This window comes from Rhinolophus sinicus, linkage group LG04 (genome assembly GCF_036562045.2).
Source record: "Rhinolophus sinicus isolate RSC01 linkage group LG04, ASM3656204v1, whole genome shotgun sequence".
In the NCBI taxonomy this organism is placed as follows: Eukaryota; Metazoa; Chordata; class Mammalia; order Chiroptera; family Rhinolophidae; genus Rhinolophus; species Rhinolophus sinicus.
Window position 1 is genome coordinate 54,995,092 of NC_133754.1, and position 18,918 is coordinate 55,014,009.

The 18,918-nt window shown below is 51.8% G+C and overlaps 1 protein-coding gene across 20 annotated transcripts in view; it reads left to right on the top strand.

The window, feature by feature from the left end:
- The window catches only part of MCF2L (MCF.2 cell line derived transforming sequence like), a 169,995-nt gene that overhangs the window by 91,040 nt on the left and 60,037 nt on the right, over positions 1 to 18,918 (top strand). For 18 of the 20 annotated variants that reach the window (XM_074329533.1, XM_074329534.1, XM_019746586.2 and 15 more), the window contains one exon: positions 17,666 to 17,749. In XM_074329533.1, the coding sequence (XP_074185634.1) occupies positions 17,666 to 17,749 (84 nt within the window). Of the gene's footprint in view, positions 1 to 1,854; positions 2,182 to 17,665; positions 17,750 to 18,918 lie in introns of those variants that run through there. The other 2 variants (XM_019746584.2, XM_074329538.1) reach the window with 1 other exon arrangement.

Below are 18,918 nucleotides of genomic sequence, written 5' to 3' on the forward strand. Positions count from 1 at the left end.
ACAGCCAGAACAGGTGAGGCCAGGCCCCGAGCCCATGCTTTCCCAGGAGCATGTGTGACTCCGCTTTCTGGCCCAGGCTTGATGTGCTCTTGGATTGTCCACCAGAAGAGCCCCCCAAGAGCACTAACCCGGACCTTGGCAATGCTTCACAGACTCGGTGCAAGTGAGTTTTCCTCCACAAGGAGCAGGCATAGTGGCACACAGATCGGCTGACCTCCCCTCGTGGGTGCAGATGGCCTCTGGTCTAAATGAGAGTGAGCATTGCGGCTGCCATCACCTTCCTCATAACGTATCCTGCGGCTTGATGCAACTTGGGCGTCTGCTGTGTGCCAGGGGACACGAGGTCTGACCCACAGACAGACCACAGTGGGACAGAGTTGGGGACATGGGGGAGGAATCAGACGTATGGTTAAGTGGATGTAACCATAGCCCTTCCTCTGTCACGTGGTACCTCTTGTCCTTGTGTTTAAAAGTGAGGTCCCTTTTCCCTTCTGGTAAAAGAGCTTTGGGTCTGATAACATCTTTCTCAGAGCAGTCATCTTCTTTGGCTGTCCGTGACTCATGCCAAGGGTGCTACCACCATGCTACATGCTCGAGGTCCCTTGGCACTGGGAGTCCTGCCCAGTGCCATGGGTACAAGGCTCACCAGGACCACCGAGCAAAAGGGCAGAGTTGGATGTGGGCTGTCGTGGCCTCTGTGGGCCATCCCTGAGCAGTTTTCAGGAGAAGGTTGTGCTCAGCCTGACAGGGACCTACCTGTGCTAAGAGCTGGGGGACCTGGAGGGTAGGATAATGCAGGCAAAAGCTGCAAAGGAGAAGCGGAGCTGTGAAGGGCCTTGCCTCCCACCCTAAGGGCTTGCACCCTGATCTGCTTGAATGTCCAGAGGTTCCCAATCCCTGAGGCAACTGTAAGAGCTGTGATTGCAAAATACATCTGCCAACGTTAGGGGCGGGAGGCTGAAGAGGAGCCATTAGAAAGAAAACAATTGTAATTACCTAGCAAAGACCAGGTCAGAACCAGAGCCACGTGACAGGAATGAAGAGGGGAGGTGGGGATTGGGGTGTATATCAGCTGCCGCTGCAGTGACAAGCGCCCCCAATAGCGTGAGCGTGCACCACTCGATGGACTCCATTTGCGTCTCTGCCCAGGGCCCAGGCAGGGAGGAAAGAGTATACAACATTATATGCCGATGGCAGATGTAGGAACAACACCTGCAATGCATACAAACACTTCTGCTCAGTGTCCGCCCTTATGCGTAAGCCAAAACCAATCCCTGGTCGAGCTTAAAGGACCGTCCTCTCCAGGTGTGTTGGCTCCAGCACTGGAGTCAAGCACCGGACCCCTTAGCCCCTCAGGTTCTGCAGGCTAGTGTCATCTGGGAGCTTGTTAGAATCTCTGTGCCATCCCTCCCACAGAATCAAAACCTGTAGTTTAATGAGCTCCGCAGGGATCCCCACCCATGGCAGGGTCCCCCCTTATTACATCTTCTCTGTTCTTAGCCCCCCGCGGGGCAGGGTGGCTCTGTGGTCAGGGCTGCTGAGGATCTGCTGGCACTCATGGATATGTGTGCATGCACACAGCTTTCAAAGGCACTCACAGACAGACGGACATGGAAGAGCAGCATCACACAGCCACCTAAGCGCACTGCTCTCCAGCTCATCTCCAGCGTCTCCATCCCCAGTGAGGTGTCTTGGGGCCAGAAGGTCCAGACCCTGCCCCTTGGTCCTTGCCAGGCTTAGTGGACTGACAGCAGCTAAGCGCGGGGCTCCTGCAGGGAGGGTCTGGACGGGCGACTCAGGGCTCAAGCTGCTGCTGCAGCAGCCAAAGCTCTGCTGGGGTCTCAACAGTTAACCGTCCTCTGGCAGAATCAGTGAGCTGCCAGCCAGCCGGCCGTGCAGAGCTCCTGCTTCAGGGACAGCAAACCCGAGGCCCTGGGGGAGCAGGCTGGGAAGACGGCCCTGCAGAGCCCCAGGGGTCCAAGTCTCCTCTGCGGGGCGGGTGGCCAGCCCAAAGATGGAGCCTTGCAGCCTTCCTTTGTGCGCCCAGGACGGGCGTTCCGGGAGGCAGGTCGCCGCCTCCTGACGCCAGCGCGTTGGCGGGCGACAGCATGACCTTAAGCCTCATCTCCTTGCTGTCGCAGGACATCTCCGGGCTGTGGCTCCTCCTGAAGACCAGCACAGGTGCGTCTGGCCTGCGCTTTGGCGCTCACTGCGAATTGATAGTGCTCAGAGAGAGAGGCTGGGGGACCTTCTGGGGATGGCTTTGCATGTCACCCACGTAACAAGCTACAGAGAGGATCAGGGCTCTGTCTGGCCTTGTAAGAGGTATCCAGGCAGGAGTGGTGCCTGTGGAGGTAGAAGGGGTGGGGGCGTGTCTGACGGGGCGCTGGTTTGGGGCTGTGGCCACCTGGCCTCCCTCCCTGCTTTGAGGTGTCCCTGCTCTTAGAATAAAGATACACAATCGCCATGCTCACCCTGGAAGCTGGAATGAACGAACGCTCGTGGGGGCTCCTTTGTTCCGGCGTTTCCATAGACTTGTGGTGCACAGGAAGGGAGCCGAGGGCCTGGGGGGTGCGAGGACTGGTCCTTGGCAGTGACCCCTCGAGCGCACTGTCCCACGGCTCCCCGTCCTCAGTGCTCAGCAATAAAGGGGTCTCTGGGTGGCAGGACTCCGGACTGGACTGTTTAAGCCCATGAACAGTGAGGGGCCTGTCCTGGGGTGGTGCTGTGTGGTCTTCATTTGTCATCCCTGCTCCCATCTCTGTTGAAGGGTAGGCACACACCCCCATGGAGAACGAGAACAAAGACCCTGGAGCAGGGACCTTGCCCTGGGCCTGAGGAGAGGGGACAGCGTGGGTTTCCTTGTTTCATTTCTAAGGATGGAGTAGTACTCGTTTTGAAGAAATTTTTCATAAGTATATTTTCCAGCAGACGGTCTGCCAAGGATTGACGAATAATTCATAAAATACCTATTTTTGTAAATTTTAATGAATTGGTTCAACCTTAGCCATCAGTGGCAACAACCTGAAGTTTCCAGTTTTATGATGAAGAGACTGAGTGTGTGAATAATGGCCGAGCACATGAATTTTCCCAACAGTTAAGATTCGGAAGATTATGAATGCTTACTTAGGTGGCCCCTTGGAAAATCTCGGTCATTCACGTTTAAACCCAGAGCAGAAGCACTTGTGCATAGTGATTGATTTTGTATCTGAAGTCTGTATCGTAGTGACGATGCTGAAGGACCTCTAAGAAGAATGCTTCCTCAAAACATAGCTGTTGTCTGGAATTTTAGAAATTTCACAAGCATGTAACACTTTCTATAAAGCCTCCCAGATGTCTTTCTCCCATCCAGCGATCACACGTACTTCATGGTGGGGAATTCTTAAGTGTGGCCATATGTCATCGTTTTATACGTCCATTTGTTTTTCTAATGAAATACTACTTTTAACTCTTTCCTTTAAAAATTCTCCGTGTTTTTGTAATATGTACTTTTTTTTTTTTTTTTAAGATAAATGTGCTTTTGAATAAATGTCCTGAAGGAGTTTGGTCTAATTAACAACAATTTGCTATTTTCCCACCAAAAAGGAACGATTCCTAGATTTATGAAGCAGCAGAGTTGTCGGTGCATGTGATAGTCAATCTTTCAGTTATACTGTAGAATACTTCCAGAGGTGGGACACTTTTCTGTGGCTGTTCAGAGCTTTGTGTAACTGGATACTGACTTTCCTTAGCACCTGCTGTTTACAAATAAGGTCGTGGGCCTCTCCTTTAGTCTCTTCTGTTCAAGCTGGAGGGGGAGGGAGCCAGGTGGGAAGTTTGGTACCTGGCCTGTCAAAAGCTGGGCCCAGAGCACACTAGTGATTAGATGAGAGTCATGTGGGTGAGAACACAGGCTTGTTCACTATGCCCAAGGCCACCGAGAACACTAGCTGAGTAAGATGGCAAGTTTGAGCCACGATCTCATTCCAGGCTCAGATGTCCCCTGGCTTGTCGCTCATGGAATCCATGAGGTTGACAGAGGTGCATGACCTGCCACTGCCAAACCCTAACCCCGCCAGCTTCCTCTGCATCGTGCCCCTTCTCCATCCCTCTCCTCTCTCAGTCTTTGTCTCGTCTTTCTCTCTTTATCTCTCTGTCTCTCTCTCCCTCGCTCGGGCTCTCTCCCTCTTTTTGGCCCTCTCTCATACCCTATATGTCTTTCCTTGTCTCCTGCGTGTGCCTGAGCAGGGTGGGGGCTCCGAGGTCAGGCAGCATCCGTGACGGGCCTGTGCCCCTGCTTTGCTCTGTGCCACCGGTCTGGCTGGCAGGGAGGAACCCGGTGGTGGGGGCCACCTGGGTGAGGCTTAGGATGAGATAAGCACACCCTCTCATCATCCCCTTCACTCCAGCAGCCTGACCTTCCCCACACTGTGTGGCATTGTTTTTGTTTCATGGGAATGTTCTGAGGAAGGTTAATGCAACTTGTTTGTTTTTTAGAGTTATAGAATTTTTGGTACTTAGAGCGTGGGAATAAATGTGCACACCTAGAGTTTGGGGAAGAATTTCGGAGAGCTTTTGGAGTTCCTGGAAGGAACTTGGTGTTGGTGATGGGAACCTCTGTTCTTCCTCGTGTGGTGTATTCTGTGAGCGGCTTTCTGAGGGCAGATCTAGATGGAAGAACACCAGCCCCAGCATGCCTTCTGCCCCTCGGAAGCAGAAAGGAATGACGTCTATAGAAACGGTTTGCATTGGTTTCCCTGATCTTGGAGTTGTTTTTTTAATGTTGACAAGTGATTGTTTTTAGAATGGGTAAGAAAAGAAAAAAGCTATCAGAAAACTCTCCTTTATTTCCAAAACAGCAGCGGGTTCCTGCATGGTATTTGTGTGTCTGATGTGTCTGTGTATGTGGTATATGTGGTATTTGTATGTAGTGTGTGCATGTGTGGTATATGTCTGAGATGTGTAAGCCATAACTGCTACTTCAAAGGCAACAGAAATGCAGACACCTCAGAACATGAAATTGTGGAACTCAGAGACTTTGGCTGAGCCCCAGAAGGGACCCAGCAGGGAGCTGGTAAAACATGCTGTTGGGGGCCTGGCATGGCAGGAAGCTCAGGCCAGAACCAGAGTGAGGGTGGCCACCATGCTGTTGCCTACACTACTCAACAGCTCACATTATTTGCTTTTACTGCAACCCAAAATGTATGGCTTCTGAAGAGGGAACGAGACATTGGTTTAACTGTGAAGGGCATGTATGTACTGGTGATTGTGGGACAGACTTAGAATCGCGCTAGTGTCTTCGCTGCTTTCTTCTCCATCCTCCCACCCCTAGAAGTCTGCTAAGGTTCATTCCCTGGGCCTGTTTGTTTCCAGCTTGGCCACTTAGCATTTCCTCCCTGTGGAGAGGTCAGGCCAGCATGAGCCCAAAGGAGCCCTTGGAACGGCCACAGTGGGCAACCCTATTCCCTGTCGTCGGTCTGGGGACGGGAATTCCCACAGTGGTGTCCTTATCTGGACCCTACCCCGACCCCTGTGGATAGCATGTTTGACCTCTGCTGGCTGACTGCAGGCGCCGTGTTCAGGAAGTCTCCACCCGTATGGACTAAACACAAGCAGTGTAATCTGCAGGTTCCGCCTAATTGCTCACCGAGGGGAGGTGCTCAGAGGAGGAGCAGAGCCCCTGCAGGGAGTTGTCACCTGGGCTGTGAGCAAAACAGCTCAGCTTTGTGCAAGTCTGGCCGTACTGTTCATAAGGTCTACTCTTTTCTCCAGGGACTTCAGTTGGTGGGCAAGTGCATTTAAGTGACAGTTTCACTGAGTTAGCCAGATTCTCTCAGGCCCATGGACCTAAGGAGAAAGAACGTTTGGAAACATGACTTAATTCCTTAGGTCGCCTGTTAATATTTAGCCCTTTGGAAGAACAGTGTGATAGGTGACATGTGGGGCTTGGCAGAGGAGGACACATCCCACTGTCTGTCTGGCATTCTAAGGCTGGTTCATGCACAGGAACCCCTCTCTCACAGATAGGTCCCAGCTCCATTTACAGGACTGGGGGGGATCCTCGGGGGTCGTGGGGAATGCTGGCTCTGCAGCCGGTGTCAGCCAAGCCAGCTCTGCCCCACTGCATTGTGACCTCGGCCAGAAACTCGTGATGGTGTCATGTCTGTGGGCTTGTCAGGGCCTCGTGAGCTGATTCCTGTAAAGTATCAAACCCATTCCTGGGACTGAGCAGAAAGTTCATGGAGACGAATGTTGTCGATAATAAAAGGTTTATAGGTATCTCATGCTGAGACTTCCAGTGCTGACCCTCAAAGTAATGCACAAGCTTGGAGAGGGCTTTCGTCAACACAAACTGAGTGTGTGCCCTCCCGGTCCCACTGGTTCTCCTTCCACATTACCTGGCCCATCTGTCTGCCCAGCTTTTTGCTAGCTTTGCGGACACCTGGCAGGTCTCTGTGAACCACCCTCTCCCATCTCCACGTGCTCTGGGCACTGAAAATGGACCATACATAGTAGCTTGTAATAAATTCAAACCCTGATGTGCCCTCCTTGGGCCCTACCACTCCCTGGCCCCACCCCACCCCTCACCTCGTTCTGCAGGTGTCATCATGGGCTGCTTCTGCAGAGAGGCCTCTGCAGGGGGAGCTCAGTGACACCCCGTGGCTGTGCTATGGGCTCATAGGCCTGACTGTTGGCCTTTTGTCCTCCCTGGGCCACTCGGCTTGGGCCAGGGGCCAGCACCTAATTCTCTCCCAGGTGCACAGCCTCAGAACTCTGGTTTAGCTGGGACTTTGCTGCGATGCTTTGTGGTGGGGTGAGCTTTGATGATTCCAAAAGCAAACGATGTGCTTCTTAGCTTTATGATTGCCTCCGTCTCCCCCAATACTTGCACATGAAAATAGGTCTGGTGTTAAATATGCCACCATCAGACTTCGGGTCTTCTGCTACAGAAAACTAAAGATACGTGTTTTACCCGAGCGTGGCCAACAGACCTGTTTAACCGTCCCTTTCAGGGCCTCTTTGTACTTACTTCTCATTTCCGCAGCAGTGTGGACATCAGGTTCCCCAAGTCCCTCAGCGGGCTTCTCTTTGGCCACGTGTGTGGCGTTTGTGGGAGGCCACCAGTGAGCTCCAAGTGCCTGCTCCCACACACCTGTACACGGTGCTCCCTAGCCACGGAAGGAACTCAGCCCTCCAATAAACTAAACAGAAATGAGACCCTTGGCCTGGGAATTTCAACCTGAACAGTTCCCATGAAATTCCTTGTCTTCCATCCTTGGTGGAATCATCTTCTCCCTTTGGTGCTGTTTGAGTGGAAGGGATCGGAAAGGCCTGTGGGCGGGACAGGCACCGGATGCAGGGAGGTTCTTAGAGAAGTGAGGGGTAGCTTGAAACCCTGTGGGCTGGCCAGGGGAGCATTCCAGGAAGGATAGGGCATGTGACAGTGGCCTGATTGGGGCCACTATGGTATGGGTGTAACGGAGGCCCTGGCTTTGGTAAGAAGGTCCCTTCTTGGTTCTCTATGGGCCCAAGGTCCCTTTGTCCAAGTGTACTCAGTCAGCCCAGCGCAGTACCCACCCTGCGCCTAGGGGCGGACCTGGCCATCAGGCATGCAGCCCAGAACCCCGGCTCTATGACTGCAAAGGAACTTGGCACCGAAGAACTGGGGAGTAAGTGATGTAGCATCTCAGAAGGCCAGCTCCCACGGGTGCCTTCTCCCCTGTGCACCTCTAGCCCAGCTTCCTCTCATCTACAGCTCAGGGGAGTCCCTGGGTTGGGATGCTGCAGCCCTGAGCAGGCTGACACAGCTCTGAGAGCCTGTGGCCATTGGTGGCCGGACTGTGCTTCTAGCTGCACCTGCTGTCAGGCCTGGCCTAGCATCCACATACGGCAGCTTCTCTGTCGCCATCTGCCTAGTGCTGGGTGCCAAGTACAAGACAGACCTGCATTTAACATTGCTGCTTGGGTCCTTGTTTGCACCCATTTCTCTGATTGCCTTTGTGAGTCTTTAAAACAAAGACAGAAACTGTGAGCTCAGGAAGTAACAGCCCCAGCATTCATGATGACCACACAGGGAAAAGTTTAATAAATGGGGTGGTTTAGTAAAAACAATCAGGCCACACAGCGCCCTGGACATCTCTCTCGTTGGACATGGCAGCTTCTGTGCTGTGGGAAGCCTCACCCTACTTGGGCCAACCTGCCCTGTCCTGACTGCTGGGGAGACACCATCAGCTGGGAGCCTCCAGCAGTCAGGTGTTGATGGCACTGCCGCCCGATGAGCTTCCAGAACCTCGGTGAGTGGCCTTCCAAAGGCTTTGGTTGTTCAGCTGGTGTGAGCTCGAGTCCAGACTCTCCCACCTGCACGGCCTGAGCTGCTTTTGAGAGTCCCTAACCTCAACCTTACTAGTTTCTGAAACAGGCTAAGGAAGCCTCACCCCTCAGGGTCCTCACAGGATGGAGTGAGCTCACAGAAGTACTTCCAGCAGTGCTGCCATGTTCCCCCTCGAGGACTCGCCCATTTCCAGCAGCTGCACAGAGGCGCCTATTCATGGCTGGTCCAGGGGCCAAGGGAGCGTGTCTTGCCCACCCAAGAAACAGACATGAAGCTGCTGAGGAGAAAAAGGAGCCAAGGTCGGGGGACCCTCAGGCTCAGGAGAACATGGCCATGCTTGTCCTAAATCCAACCTCAGTTCTGTCCCAGCATGTGACAACCAGTTCCCTAAATAAGACTTTACAGGCACCGGCTCCCTCAACTTCAAATGCGGAAGCTTTACTCTTCAGCAGCCCCTTAGAATGCCCCCAAACAGAGAAAAGCAGAGCTGAAACCACATCAAACTCAGGAGGGCAGAGTCGTCTGGCTGGGGACTGGCCTCAGGAGACCCTGCCCAGGAAAGCGAGGAGGGAGCAGGAGCCCCTTAGCTGCTGGCTCCCAGCCTCATGCCAGCCTCCAGTCCTTCCGTGACCCCAGGCTGTGCTTGGCACTGAGCAGGAAGGCCCCAAGGAGAACGTGGTTATGTGAAACCCTGTTATCCTCTGGGTCTCTTGCTGCCCCTCCCACAGGACTCTGGACCTGCGTCTCTGGGCAGCCGTCTAGTCCAGGATGTGGCAGCTGATGTGTCCCTGTCCAGCAGGGCCGGCAGCAGGTCAGTGTCAGCTCACTCAGCAGCCATCAGAGCAAGACCAGCATTAGAAGTCCGAGAATTAGAGTGCCCATGGGTAGAGGGAAAGAGGGAAAAGAGGGGAAGAAAGAGACAGAGAAAGCCTTGCACGTCTGCACAGCTCAGCAAGGACTGGCTTCTCTTCCTGGCACCTGGGGATGCCTCTGAGATGTCAAAGGTCCTCGGGGTCTGTACCCCATGGGAATGCTCCTTGCAGGGGATGGGCTGCATCTCACCCACCTCCCTGCTCAGCGATCCTTGTGCAATGAGCGTCCTGTGCAGCTGTACACAGCTCCCTGCTGGCACCCACGGCTCAGAAGGTGCAGCCTGAAGCCCACTGCCTCGAACATGTACAGTGCCGAAGTCCCCTGGCTGGATGACCCCTCTGTGGCAGCCAGTCCTGTGGTGGTGTGGCTAGAGCTGAGCCCCCTGGAGGAACTGTGCCCAGAGGCAGCAGAACCAGCTTGGTGTTCATACTGCAGGAGAGGCAGGGAGTTGAAAGACCAGAGGGATGGCCAAAGTCTCCAAACTCCGGAAGGACCTGCCTCCCCAGTCTCGTATTCCCGTGAGAGGGAGCCCACCTGGGTTTCAAGTCCCTTCCAGACAGCAGTTCTTGGACATTTAGGTCTCAGCCCCTTTCCTCTGTGAGTATTTACTGAGGATTGCAAAAAGCTTTGTGTTAGGTTATTTACCATATTAGAAATTAAAACAGAAAATTTAAAAATATTACATAAAAACAACCACGATAAATCCATTATTGTAGCATAATTAGCATTTTTGAATGAAAAATAACCCAATTATCCAGAACAAACAAATGTGTGAGAGAAGTAGCATTGTTTTGCATTTTGCATGTGTCCTTAATCTCTGACAAGATTGGAGTTGGCTGAAGTCACCACTGCTTTCCTGTAGCTCGTTGGTGCGGCATGGTGTGTGATTAGTGGAAAGCGCTGCACACTCATGAAGGGACCAGGAGAAAGGCAAAGATCTTAGTGGTGCTATGAGCGTGGTTTCCCCTTGTGGAGTCCTGAAGAAGCCCTTGGCTGGATTGAAATGGCTTTAAAAAAAAAAAAATCAAACCAAAGTCAAACTGCAGTGGTGACATGACGCTGGCCAGGGCACAGCACAGACTGTCCATCCCGGGCATTAGTAACAATTAAATATTTGCCAGATGCCCTGCTGTAAGTGTTCACTGCATGCACAAGCCACCCTAGGAGCTAGATGCCATAGGAGCTAGATGCCATGATTATCCTATCCCTATTTTACAGACAAAGACCAGGTCAGAGAGGTTAAGTAACATTCCCAAGCCCACACAGCCCTGACTGCCTCCATAGTGCTGGCCCACTTCCTGGGAAACCAGGAATCCCTGTGCATAAAAGTTGATTCAGCAAAGGAAAATGCAGGCTCTGGGCTCCCATCCCTCATTAAAGCGACTCAGAGAAGATTGCACAGAGGCGAGAGTAATTCTGCAGACAGCATGTCTTTGTGAACCATGGGACAATGTGCAGTCAGTGTTCAGGTTTAAAGACACTTACAGTTCACTTGCTTGTCTGTGTCCTGCTGGCTTTCTGGGCAGTGGGGCCCCCACCCCGAGCTGCAGCAGTCGCAGTCCACCAGCTTGGCCAGGGCAATCCCCATTCACCAACAGCCTTCTCCTCTCTGTCCGCAGCTTACGATCTTGACTCAGAATTCTACTTAGACTTTAATAATGAAGAATTGGTACAAAATCACGATGAGATGATTTTAGAATGCTTCTGATTATTGCTAAATGCTATTTCTTTGACCACGGACGCAAGGGTGAGGGACTTACAAAATCACATGTCACGGCGAGGACCCTGCAATGTGCTGTCACTGTAATCCACTCTACGTCATGTGAGTAAGTCACCAGATGCCCAGCTTCTGTTTCCCAGTTACTTAGAGCTCTTCTCCACGCTGGCTGCCTGCAAAGCCAAGCCTCCCCTCAAGTTAGAAGTGCCCCCTCTTAGCATCTCCATTTGCTAAGCCCCACCCCCGAAGAGCCACCCACCTTGATGCTGCCTCAGATTGACTGACATCCTTGCCCTGTCCTTTGAGCTGCTGCACCTTCCATACCTCATCTCTGCTGTGTGGCCTCAGGCAAGTCACTTGACCTCTCTGTTCCTTAGTCCGCTCATCCAAAAATGGGATAATAGTGTTCCCACTTCTTGGTTTGTTGCAATAATTAAATGCATTAATACATAAAAGGGACATTCTTTTTAGTCATAAAAAGTATTTTAGTAATAGTTGTACTATGACTGCTATTTCTACTATAATTAAAGATTTTCTATGTGAACCAATTAAAATGTTAATTTAGTTGCTCTAGACAGCCCAGAAGTTTAAGAAATTCTTACCTTTCTCTTGTACTTTCCATTATGCCAACTGGTCTTGGTCTTGCTTTCTTGATTGATTTAAGACCTTGATGGGTTTGGGGGTTTTTCTTGTTTGTTTGTTTTGTTTTGTTTGTTTTACTTTAATCTGTGCCATTGGCTCAGTGAGTGTATGGGTTGGAATTTCATTTAAGACTTTCTTTGTTTTGATAAGGAGTAGCTAGAGTAGCATTTCCCCAAGTACATTATTTTCAACATTAATTCTGCAGGAGTTAGAAGGTGTTATGTGCACCCTTCCCCCCACTTCCCCAAAGTCCGTGACCATTTAAGTTTGGGTGGTAGCACTGCCAGCCTTCCTGGAGCCTCCATGCTGGGAGGTTTGTCTGTGGTGCTTCCCAAGTTTGACTGCGGAGCCCTTTTCTCTCTCACGTGGAAGCGGGCTCTGCAGAATGTGCCGGGAAATGAGCTTCTGAGAGTTTGAGCCCAGGACCCCCAGCAGTGGGAGTTGGGGCCCCTGAGAAACGCTCCGCACTGGTTGGGGTGGCAGGAGGGCTGTGAGCACTGCTTACTGTCTGACACAGGTCAGGGCAGCGTGCTGGCCTTAGCCTGCCTGCCATCTCCACACGCTTGGACCGGCTGCCCGGAGCCTGTGTTAAGGAGGATGCTGAGGCTCTCTGGAGACAGCCTGGGGCAGGACAGGATAGAAAGTACCCAACGCATCCAAATGAGGATTCTGTGTGTGTGCCTTACCGAGGCTTCCAGGTGATTCCTGCACAGGCTTGAGCTCCAGGCGCACTGAGTGTGTGGGCACACAGCCCTGACAGATGCAGGCCAGGAGACTTTCCTGGGAGGAGGTTCGCTGGGCCCCCAGTGTGCACACCTTCAGCCGCACGGTAGTGTACACTGTGGTCCCACCGGGCTTCCAGCCATTCTGGGTGGTGGACTGACCCCCGGCACCCACACAGGAGAGTTCCGATGGCTCCCGCTTGTTTTGTTCTGCTTCCTGATTTCAGCCAAGTGGATGTGTGTGAACCGGAGGTGCTTTTCCCTGGTGACAATTTCAGTCAAGCATATGGGGCCTTTTATTTTAAACTTTGTCAGGACTCACTTTCTGAGATTAGGAAATCAGGGAGAACATTTGGTGAACTGAGTGAGTTAACGATGCTTAGTACACGATGTGAAGTGTATATGCCCAGTTCAGTAACAAATCACTTTCAACAATATCCAGCATGTGCTGTGAGAATTCAGATGCGCAGATCAGTAGAGATCTCAAACACCGAATGGCTAGATCACAGGGCCCTCCACGTAGATTATAAATAGAAATGGAGATGTCGCTCCTGTCCCAACCACGAGGACACGACAGCTGGCGGGTGAGGCATCCATTCCACCCTGACCCACAGGGCTCCAAATGGGGCTTGATTGGAGCCAGTGGCCTCTCTTGTTTCTTCTGCATACACGTTGCTCTTGGTTTGGAGATTCCTGGGGTGGGCTTGGTGAAATAGGAATCCCACCCAAGTAAATTGGTGAAATAACCCCACTTGACTCTCCACCCTGGACTTTGAAACGACAGCACTGTTTTATTTTGACTGAAAATAAACCAAGCCTTGGGTGTGGACTTGCAGCCAGATATAAATAAGAAAATTAGCACGTAATAGACTACATAGCCCAGGGCCTCTCACCAGCTGCTGGCCCCCTTTTAGGAGCCTTGCTTAGGCTCCTGTCTACCTTTGAGCGAGGTCCAAAGTCATTAGTGAATAGCAGGGACCAGCCTTTGAACCTGATTTCAAGGCCCCTTCTAGTGCACTAGAGCTCCCTTAACCTGGGCCATTTTCCACCTCTAAGTGGATTTTCAGATTCCCAGCAAGCTCCACATCTGCTCTAGCCCTTGTCACTGCCACGTTTTGTCTCCATCTCAGGTGGCCACTGGTGAGCAGAGCAGAGGCTCAGAATGCCCGTTCAAGTCAACAGGAATGGGAGAGAAGTGGCCCACTCTCCGTTAGGAAATTGCTATCCTAAAATAACAGCAAATCCTTGAGTCAATTTGCAAGAGGAAGGAAGTTTGCTGCAGTCGTTTAATTGTGTGAGAATGAACAGATCTAAAGATAAAAGTATAATGCCACCCCTGGACTCTAAGATTGCTGCCCAAACTAGGTAGCATTCTGGTAATGACTTTGTGTGAATATATTTGAACAGTTGGGTTTTCTCCTCCTTTGTCCTTGTCTAGAGTTGAGCTGGGTCCCAGGACGGCTAAAACACTGTGAGCTGAGGGGTAATTCCCACTGAAGGAGTAAGCGGGTCATTTGTCCCCTGCCACACACCAGAGAGCAGCCTTTCCAGATGGGCTCCCAGATCTGGTACTGAGAGGCCACATCAGCCTGTGGACCCCCATGCCTCTCCCCCCTGTCCCCACCACAGGGGGTTGGGGATCGGAAGAGAAGCACTGTCCTCTCCCACCCTGTGCCCCTCTGACTCAAGGCCCTTCTTAACCTTTCTCCTCAAAAGTGACTTTGTGATGGGATAATTGCCTGGGAGTCTCTCCATTTATGTCTGGGCCAAGACAGGAATGTTGGAAACGGGTAGTTATCTGTAAGGCATTGTGCTCTTACAGAGACCGTCTGTGAGGAGCTGGGCCCTTCCTGACCCTTTTATTGAACTGGCGGGTGGGGTGACCCCATTTCCTGTCCCAGACGTCTGACACTGGAGCAGCGACCTGCACACACGGTGACGGAGACACTGTGGGGCTGAGGCTCTCTTATGTCACCACCAAGAATCTCCATTTCCTTCCGAACCAGTGGCCACAGTGTAACTCTCCTACAAAATGAAATACAGTGGACAAGGATCTTGAAGAAAAACTGTCAGCACAAAGTGCAAAACTGCCCTGTCCTTGAATGAGAATAAAGCTGCAGGAAGGATGAAAATTTACAAAAATGTTCAGAGCCTGTGGTCCACAGAAAGCATCACATGACAGACAATAAAAATCATGTGCCTTAATCCCAGGTGGGCAATGTTTTTAATTATTTTCAGCTTTCTGAGGAGTGGCCAGTGCCCATTTAAGATGTCAATGACTTTTAGATTGCCCATTTGTATGAGCATACCTTCATGCGGTTTCCATCAGGCTCTGTGTATACAGTAACCCCATTTTTCAAACCTAAAATGGAGCATTTGATCTAAGGTACAGTATTAGAGTTAGTTCTGCCCCATAAAATTCACAAGTGTTGGTTTCCAGAGCTCGGCTGCAGGATAACACATTGCAGTAGTCAGCAGGCTGTGGGCTCTGCACCCCATGCGGACTGCATCTGACTAGAAAATCTGGAACCAGCCTATGTACGAGCCAGAAAGAACTTTGTCAAATTAGTAAGAGTCTAAGTAATGATCTGGGAAGTCTTTTCTCCCGTTCTCCTCCTGCTACATTCATTTAATACATGTTCATTTAGCTCCTTCCACAGGAGCCCCTGGGCCAAGCCCTAGGCGTAGGACAACTGTGAGTGGTAGGCACGGTGGGGCTGGTGGGATGCGGTGAGACCCGTGCCCTGGCTCGCAGGTGGCAAAAGGCCTCCCTAAAGAGGTGTCTTCTCGGCCGGGATTTGAGTGAGATTAGACTGGCAGACAGAGATGGGAAAAGCATTACAGAGGGGACAGAGCCATGCAAAGGCCCTAAGGTTGGAGGGACCTTGGTCCATTTGAGGAACTCTAAGAATCTTAGGGTAACCGTCACCCAGAGAGGAGGGTAGGTGAGGAGGTCTCATAGACGTCCCACAATGGACCAAATTCACGTTGACAACGATCCAGCCAGTGGGAGTTCACTCTGTTACAGAACAATAGGAATGGTCAGTAATATCACCTCTGTCTCTAGTATGTGGGAAAGCTGTCCACCATCAAGGTGAGCTGGGCACAGAGAACACGCAGCCCGTGGTGTCTGTAAGCAAGCTTTGGAATGTGAGAGATTGCTCATAAGAGGAAGTGCTACTTTGAAGCCTCTGCCATTCAGAATCAGATCTAAGAAATACTGTAGGAATGTCCACCGTCAGAGGCCTTGACCCTCATGGTTTTCTTTCCTCATGAGTTGGTGAAGTTGAGTCCTGGCAAGAGATGTCAAGATCCAGGGCAGATGTCTCCAAGACACAGCAAGATCTGGGGAACCTCTCCGGCCCATCTTTGACGTTGGGTCCCCACTTGTTAAATAACTTGCCTGCTCATAGTGTCTGTGCTGGTTTCCACTGCTCCTGGAATGTCTCCAGACTTCAGGGGGGTCCTTACTTCCTTCCCAGTGGTCTCTGTTTCAATAATGTGCTTCTCCTAGGTTTGCAGAGGTTGGATTTGAGGCAAGGTAGCACAGGTTTTATATTTGGTAGTGCCGTTCTTCCTGCCTGCCTGTTGAAAAAGGAAAAAAGCTATGTAAAATCGAAACTTCCAGGCTGCCGTATGAATCACACCTAACATGCATTCCAAACAAACAAGAGATGTTGGGGGCGGCCGGTTAGCTCATTTGGTTAGAGCATGGTGCTGATAGCACCAAGGTTGCCGGTTCCGTCCCCACATGGAGGAGCTGTGCCCTCCTTAAAAAAAAAAAAAGAAAGAAAAAAAAATGAGGTATGGACAGCCTTAAATCACCTCATCTGGAATTTTAAAATATATATTCCAGGTTCTCTTAGAGCAGTTGTTTCTAACCCTGTTTTTCTCCCACAAAAGAAAGCTGTTGCCGAGACATCTAAGTGTATACTGGGGAATAGCCTCCGTGCCACCGAGCTGTCCCTGGCAGGCCCAGCGCAGTCTCTGACTTTTTGAGTTTGATGAGCATTTACTATTGTTGATTTCCTGACCCCAAATGCTGCCATCACTCTGTTGGGCCCCTAGCAGGCCCAGTGGCCCTGGCCCTGGTCATTGCCTCTTCAAAATAGAGTAGAAGGGCCAGCCAGTTGTGGTTGGCAGTTCCACAGATGGCACAGCCAGGATCTATGGGAGCTGCCTGTGTGTTTAATTGTGTCACCTGTTTACACTTGCTCGTTTGCAAGACCAGAAGAACAGGATTTAAGGCTGATCTGTGCAGATAATATTTTGCTGCCTCCACTGGAATTTTCAGGGTAAAAGATCTACATGACCCTTATTTCCAGGCTGTTCGTGGCCTGGGTCTTAAAGTGGGGGTAGAAAAATTGGCCTTTTAATTTAACCATTTGCAGGGCATCAACATGAGTGGGGAGTCTCTTTAGAGAAATTGTGTTAATGTTCACAACTGCAGATTTTGCTGAACAACTGGAGTCTGGTGACATAAGACGTTGGCTCTAAGTTCATGTGATCGCCAGCCTGGCATTGACTCAGAAATGCAAAGGACCCCCAGAGCACACCCATCTTCTTAGTCTGCCTGCCGACTCCCCAGTGTCGCTCGCTATGCAGTGACCTCACATCTTCAGTCCGTCTCCGGGTTTTCCCCTGGAGTCTTACAAAACCTCCTGACTTCTGGTGGATGCTCCAGGCTGTGACTGCAGGTGCCGCCAGTTGACTGCAGACCCCTGCTCTAGCGCTTGCAGCCTGCAGCCTGCTAAACCGTGTTTCCCGTCAGCGTCAGGCTCAGGGGCTTGCTCCGCACCCTTCTCAGCGTCATCGTTAGGCAGGTGGTGAGGCCCCACGCACAGGTGTGTTCAGAGGCTGTGGACCCACTACGTAACCAGGTTTCCTCGCTGATCAGCAAGTGTTTGCATAGGCAACAGGTGAGGCCCCAAGAGCTGCCTGGACCACTTCCAAAAAACGTGGGTGGAGACTCAGTGAACAAAGCGTGTCTGTTCTCGGTGCTGCTCACTGACTACTGGTCTTAGGAGTCAGTCCTCCAGCTCCCAGCCCTCCCCGTTTCCCCATGCCTCCCCTTGTGCATGCATGTCCCTTTCCGCCGCCCTGCCTTCCCCCTCTCCCTCTCTCCCTCCCTCCCTCCCTCCTTTTTCTCTACCTTTCTCTGTGCCTCTGACACACACCACGTTTTAAATATTGATGAATCACTCAGCACACAGCTTTTTGTGCTCTGAGAAACAAAGGTTTCTGCATATTGGAAACTGAAATTCCTTTTTCCAGGCATGTGACCGCTGGCCCCTCAGGTATCTGCTAATGTGTGTGGCTGCACGGGGCTGATCCAGACTTGTAGCGGGTGAGGAAGAGTGTTCACCAAATGACAGGTGTGTCCATCTGCTCTCCCCCCAGATGAAATCATGCACCAGGACATCACCCCGCTCTGCGCTGCCGACATCCAGGACCAGCTAAAGAAGCGTTTCGCTTACCTGTCCGGTGAGTGCTGAAAGCTGGGAGGAATGGGGGCAGGTGTCTGTACAGCGCTTGGTTGGCCTCCCTTCAGTTCTCCATGACCTAAGTGGTCCTATTCCACGTGGTGGGAACTGGGGACAATCCGTTTGATGCAGCCTGCTTTTGGTTTCACTGAGGGCCCAAGAGTTGCGGTCACCATGCGTGAAGCCGGCAGCTCAGTGCTAGTTGGCAAGCAGTCATGGAAGGAGCCAGCCAGAGGTCAGTTGGGGTGCTGAGAGGGGCATAGCCCCAAGAATTACTGGCTGCAGTCTCCTAGAATCCAGAACTTTCCTGCGACAGGTAAAGTAGGAACAGGATGGTGTGGCACAGTTCACCTCATTCTTCCAGCATCCAGAGCCTCGGGTATTCCCTCACTGAGCAACTCTGGCTTCTGCAGCTCCATCCTCTGAGAGAAGAAGTCCTGTAGTGTGGCCAACGTGGGCAAGGGGCTGGCACTGGCCCTCGGATCTGTCCCAGGTAGCTTTGCATCCCCAGGCCCTGTCCTGGCTGCCGCCCTCCTCTCAGGTCCAGGTTCTGCCTCCGTGCTCTGTGCGTCCTGCTGTGCTGCCTGCCTGTAGCTGGTGCCTGGCCCCAGCTTCCCCATGGTGCTGGTGCACCGAGCCTGCAAAGGGCATGATGGTTCCACCTGCAAGTCATCCTCTGAGCTGTGTGGATCACGCCTCCTGCCCAGGCCGATTGGGAGAAAGACGTGCACATGCTCCGTATGCTGGCGGTTAAGGGGCCTCCCAAGAATGAAGGTGCTCAACCTCTGCCCTCCTCTTGGCTCCCTTCTTGCAGTTGGCCTTTTCCCCTTGGCCAGCAGTTTGCGGCTCCCTCCTGCATCCCTAGAACCAGCCCTGCCCTGCAAGGGCTGCCCTGGCCTCCGCAGTGCCAGGAGCTGCTGCTCAGGCTAGCCCATATGGTTTTGGCTGACCTGTCCCCCAACGCACGGACCCAAGGGGTAGCTCTGGGGTTTATGGGCCTCAATGAAAACTGAAGATTGGGAGCAGGAAAATGGAGCCTCTGGGAGTTGTTGATAATGAGTTGGCTCATTGATTTTCATGAAGTGGTCACCGTGGAAGAAGGAGAGAAAACGTTAGGTATCCTTAGGAGAACTGAAAATCCCCTGACAGTATAGGTCGTGACTGACAATA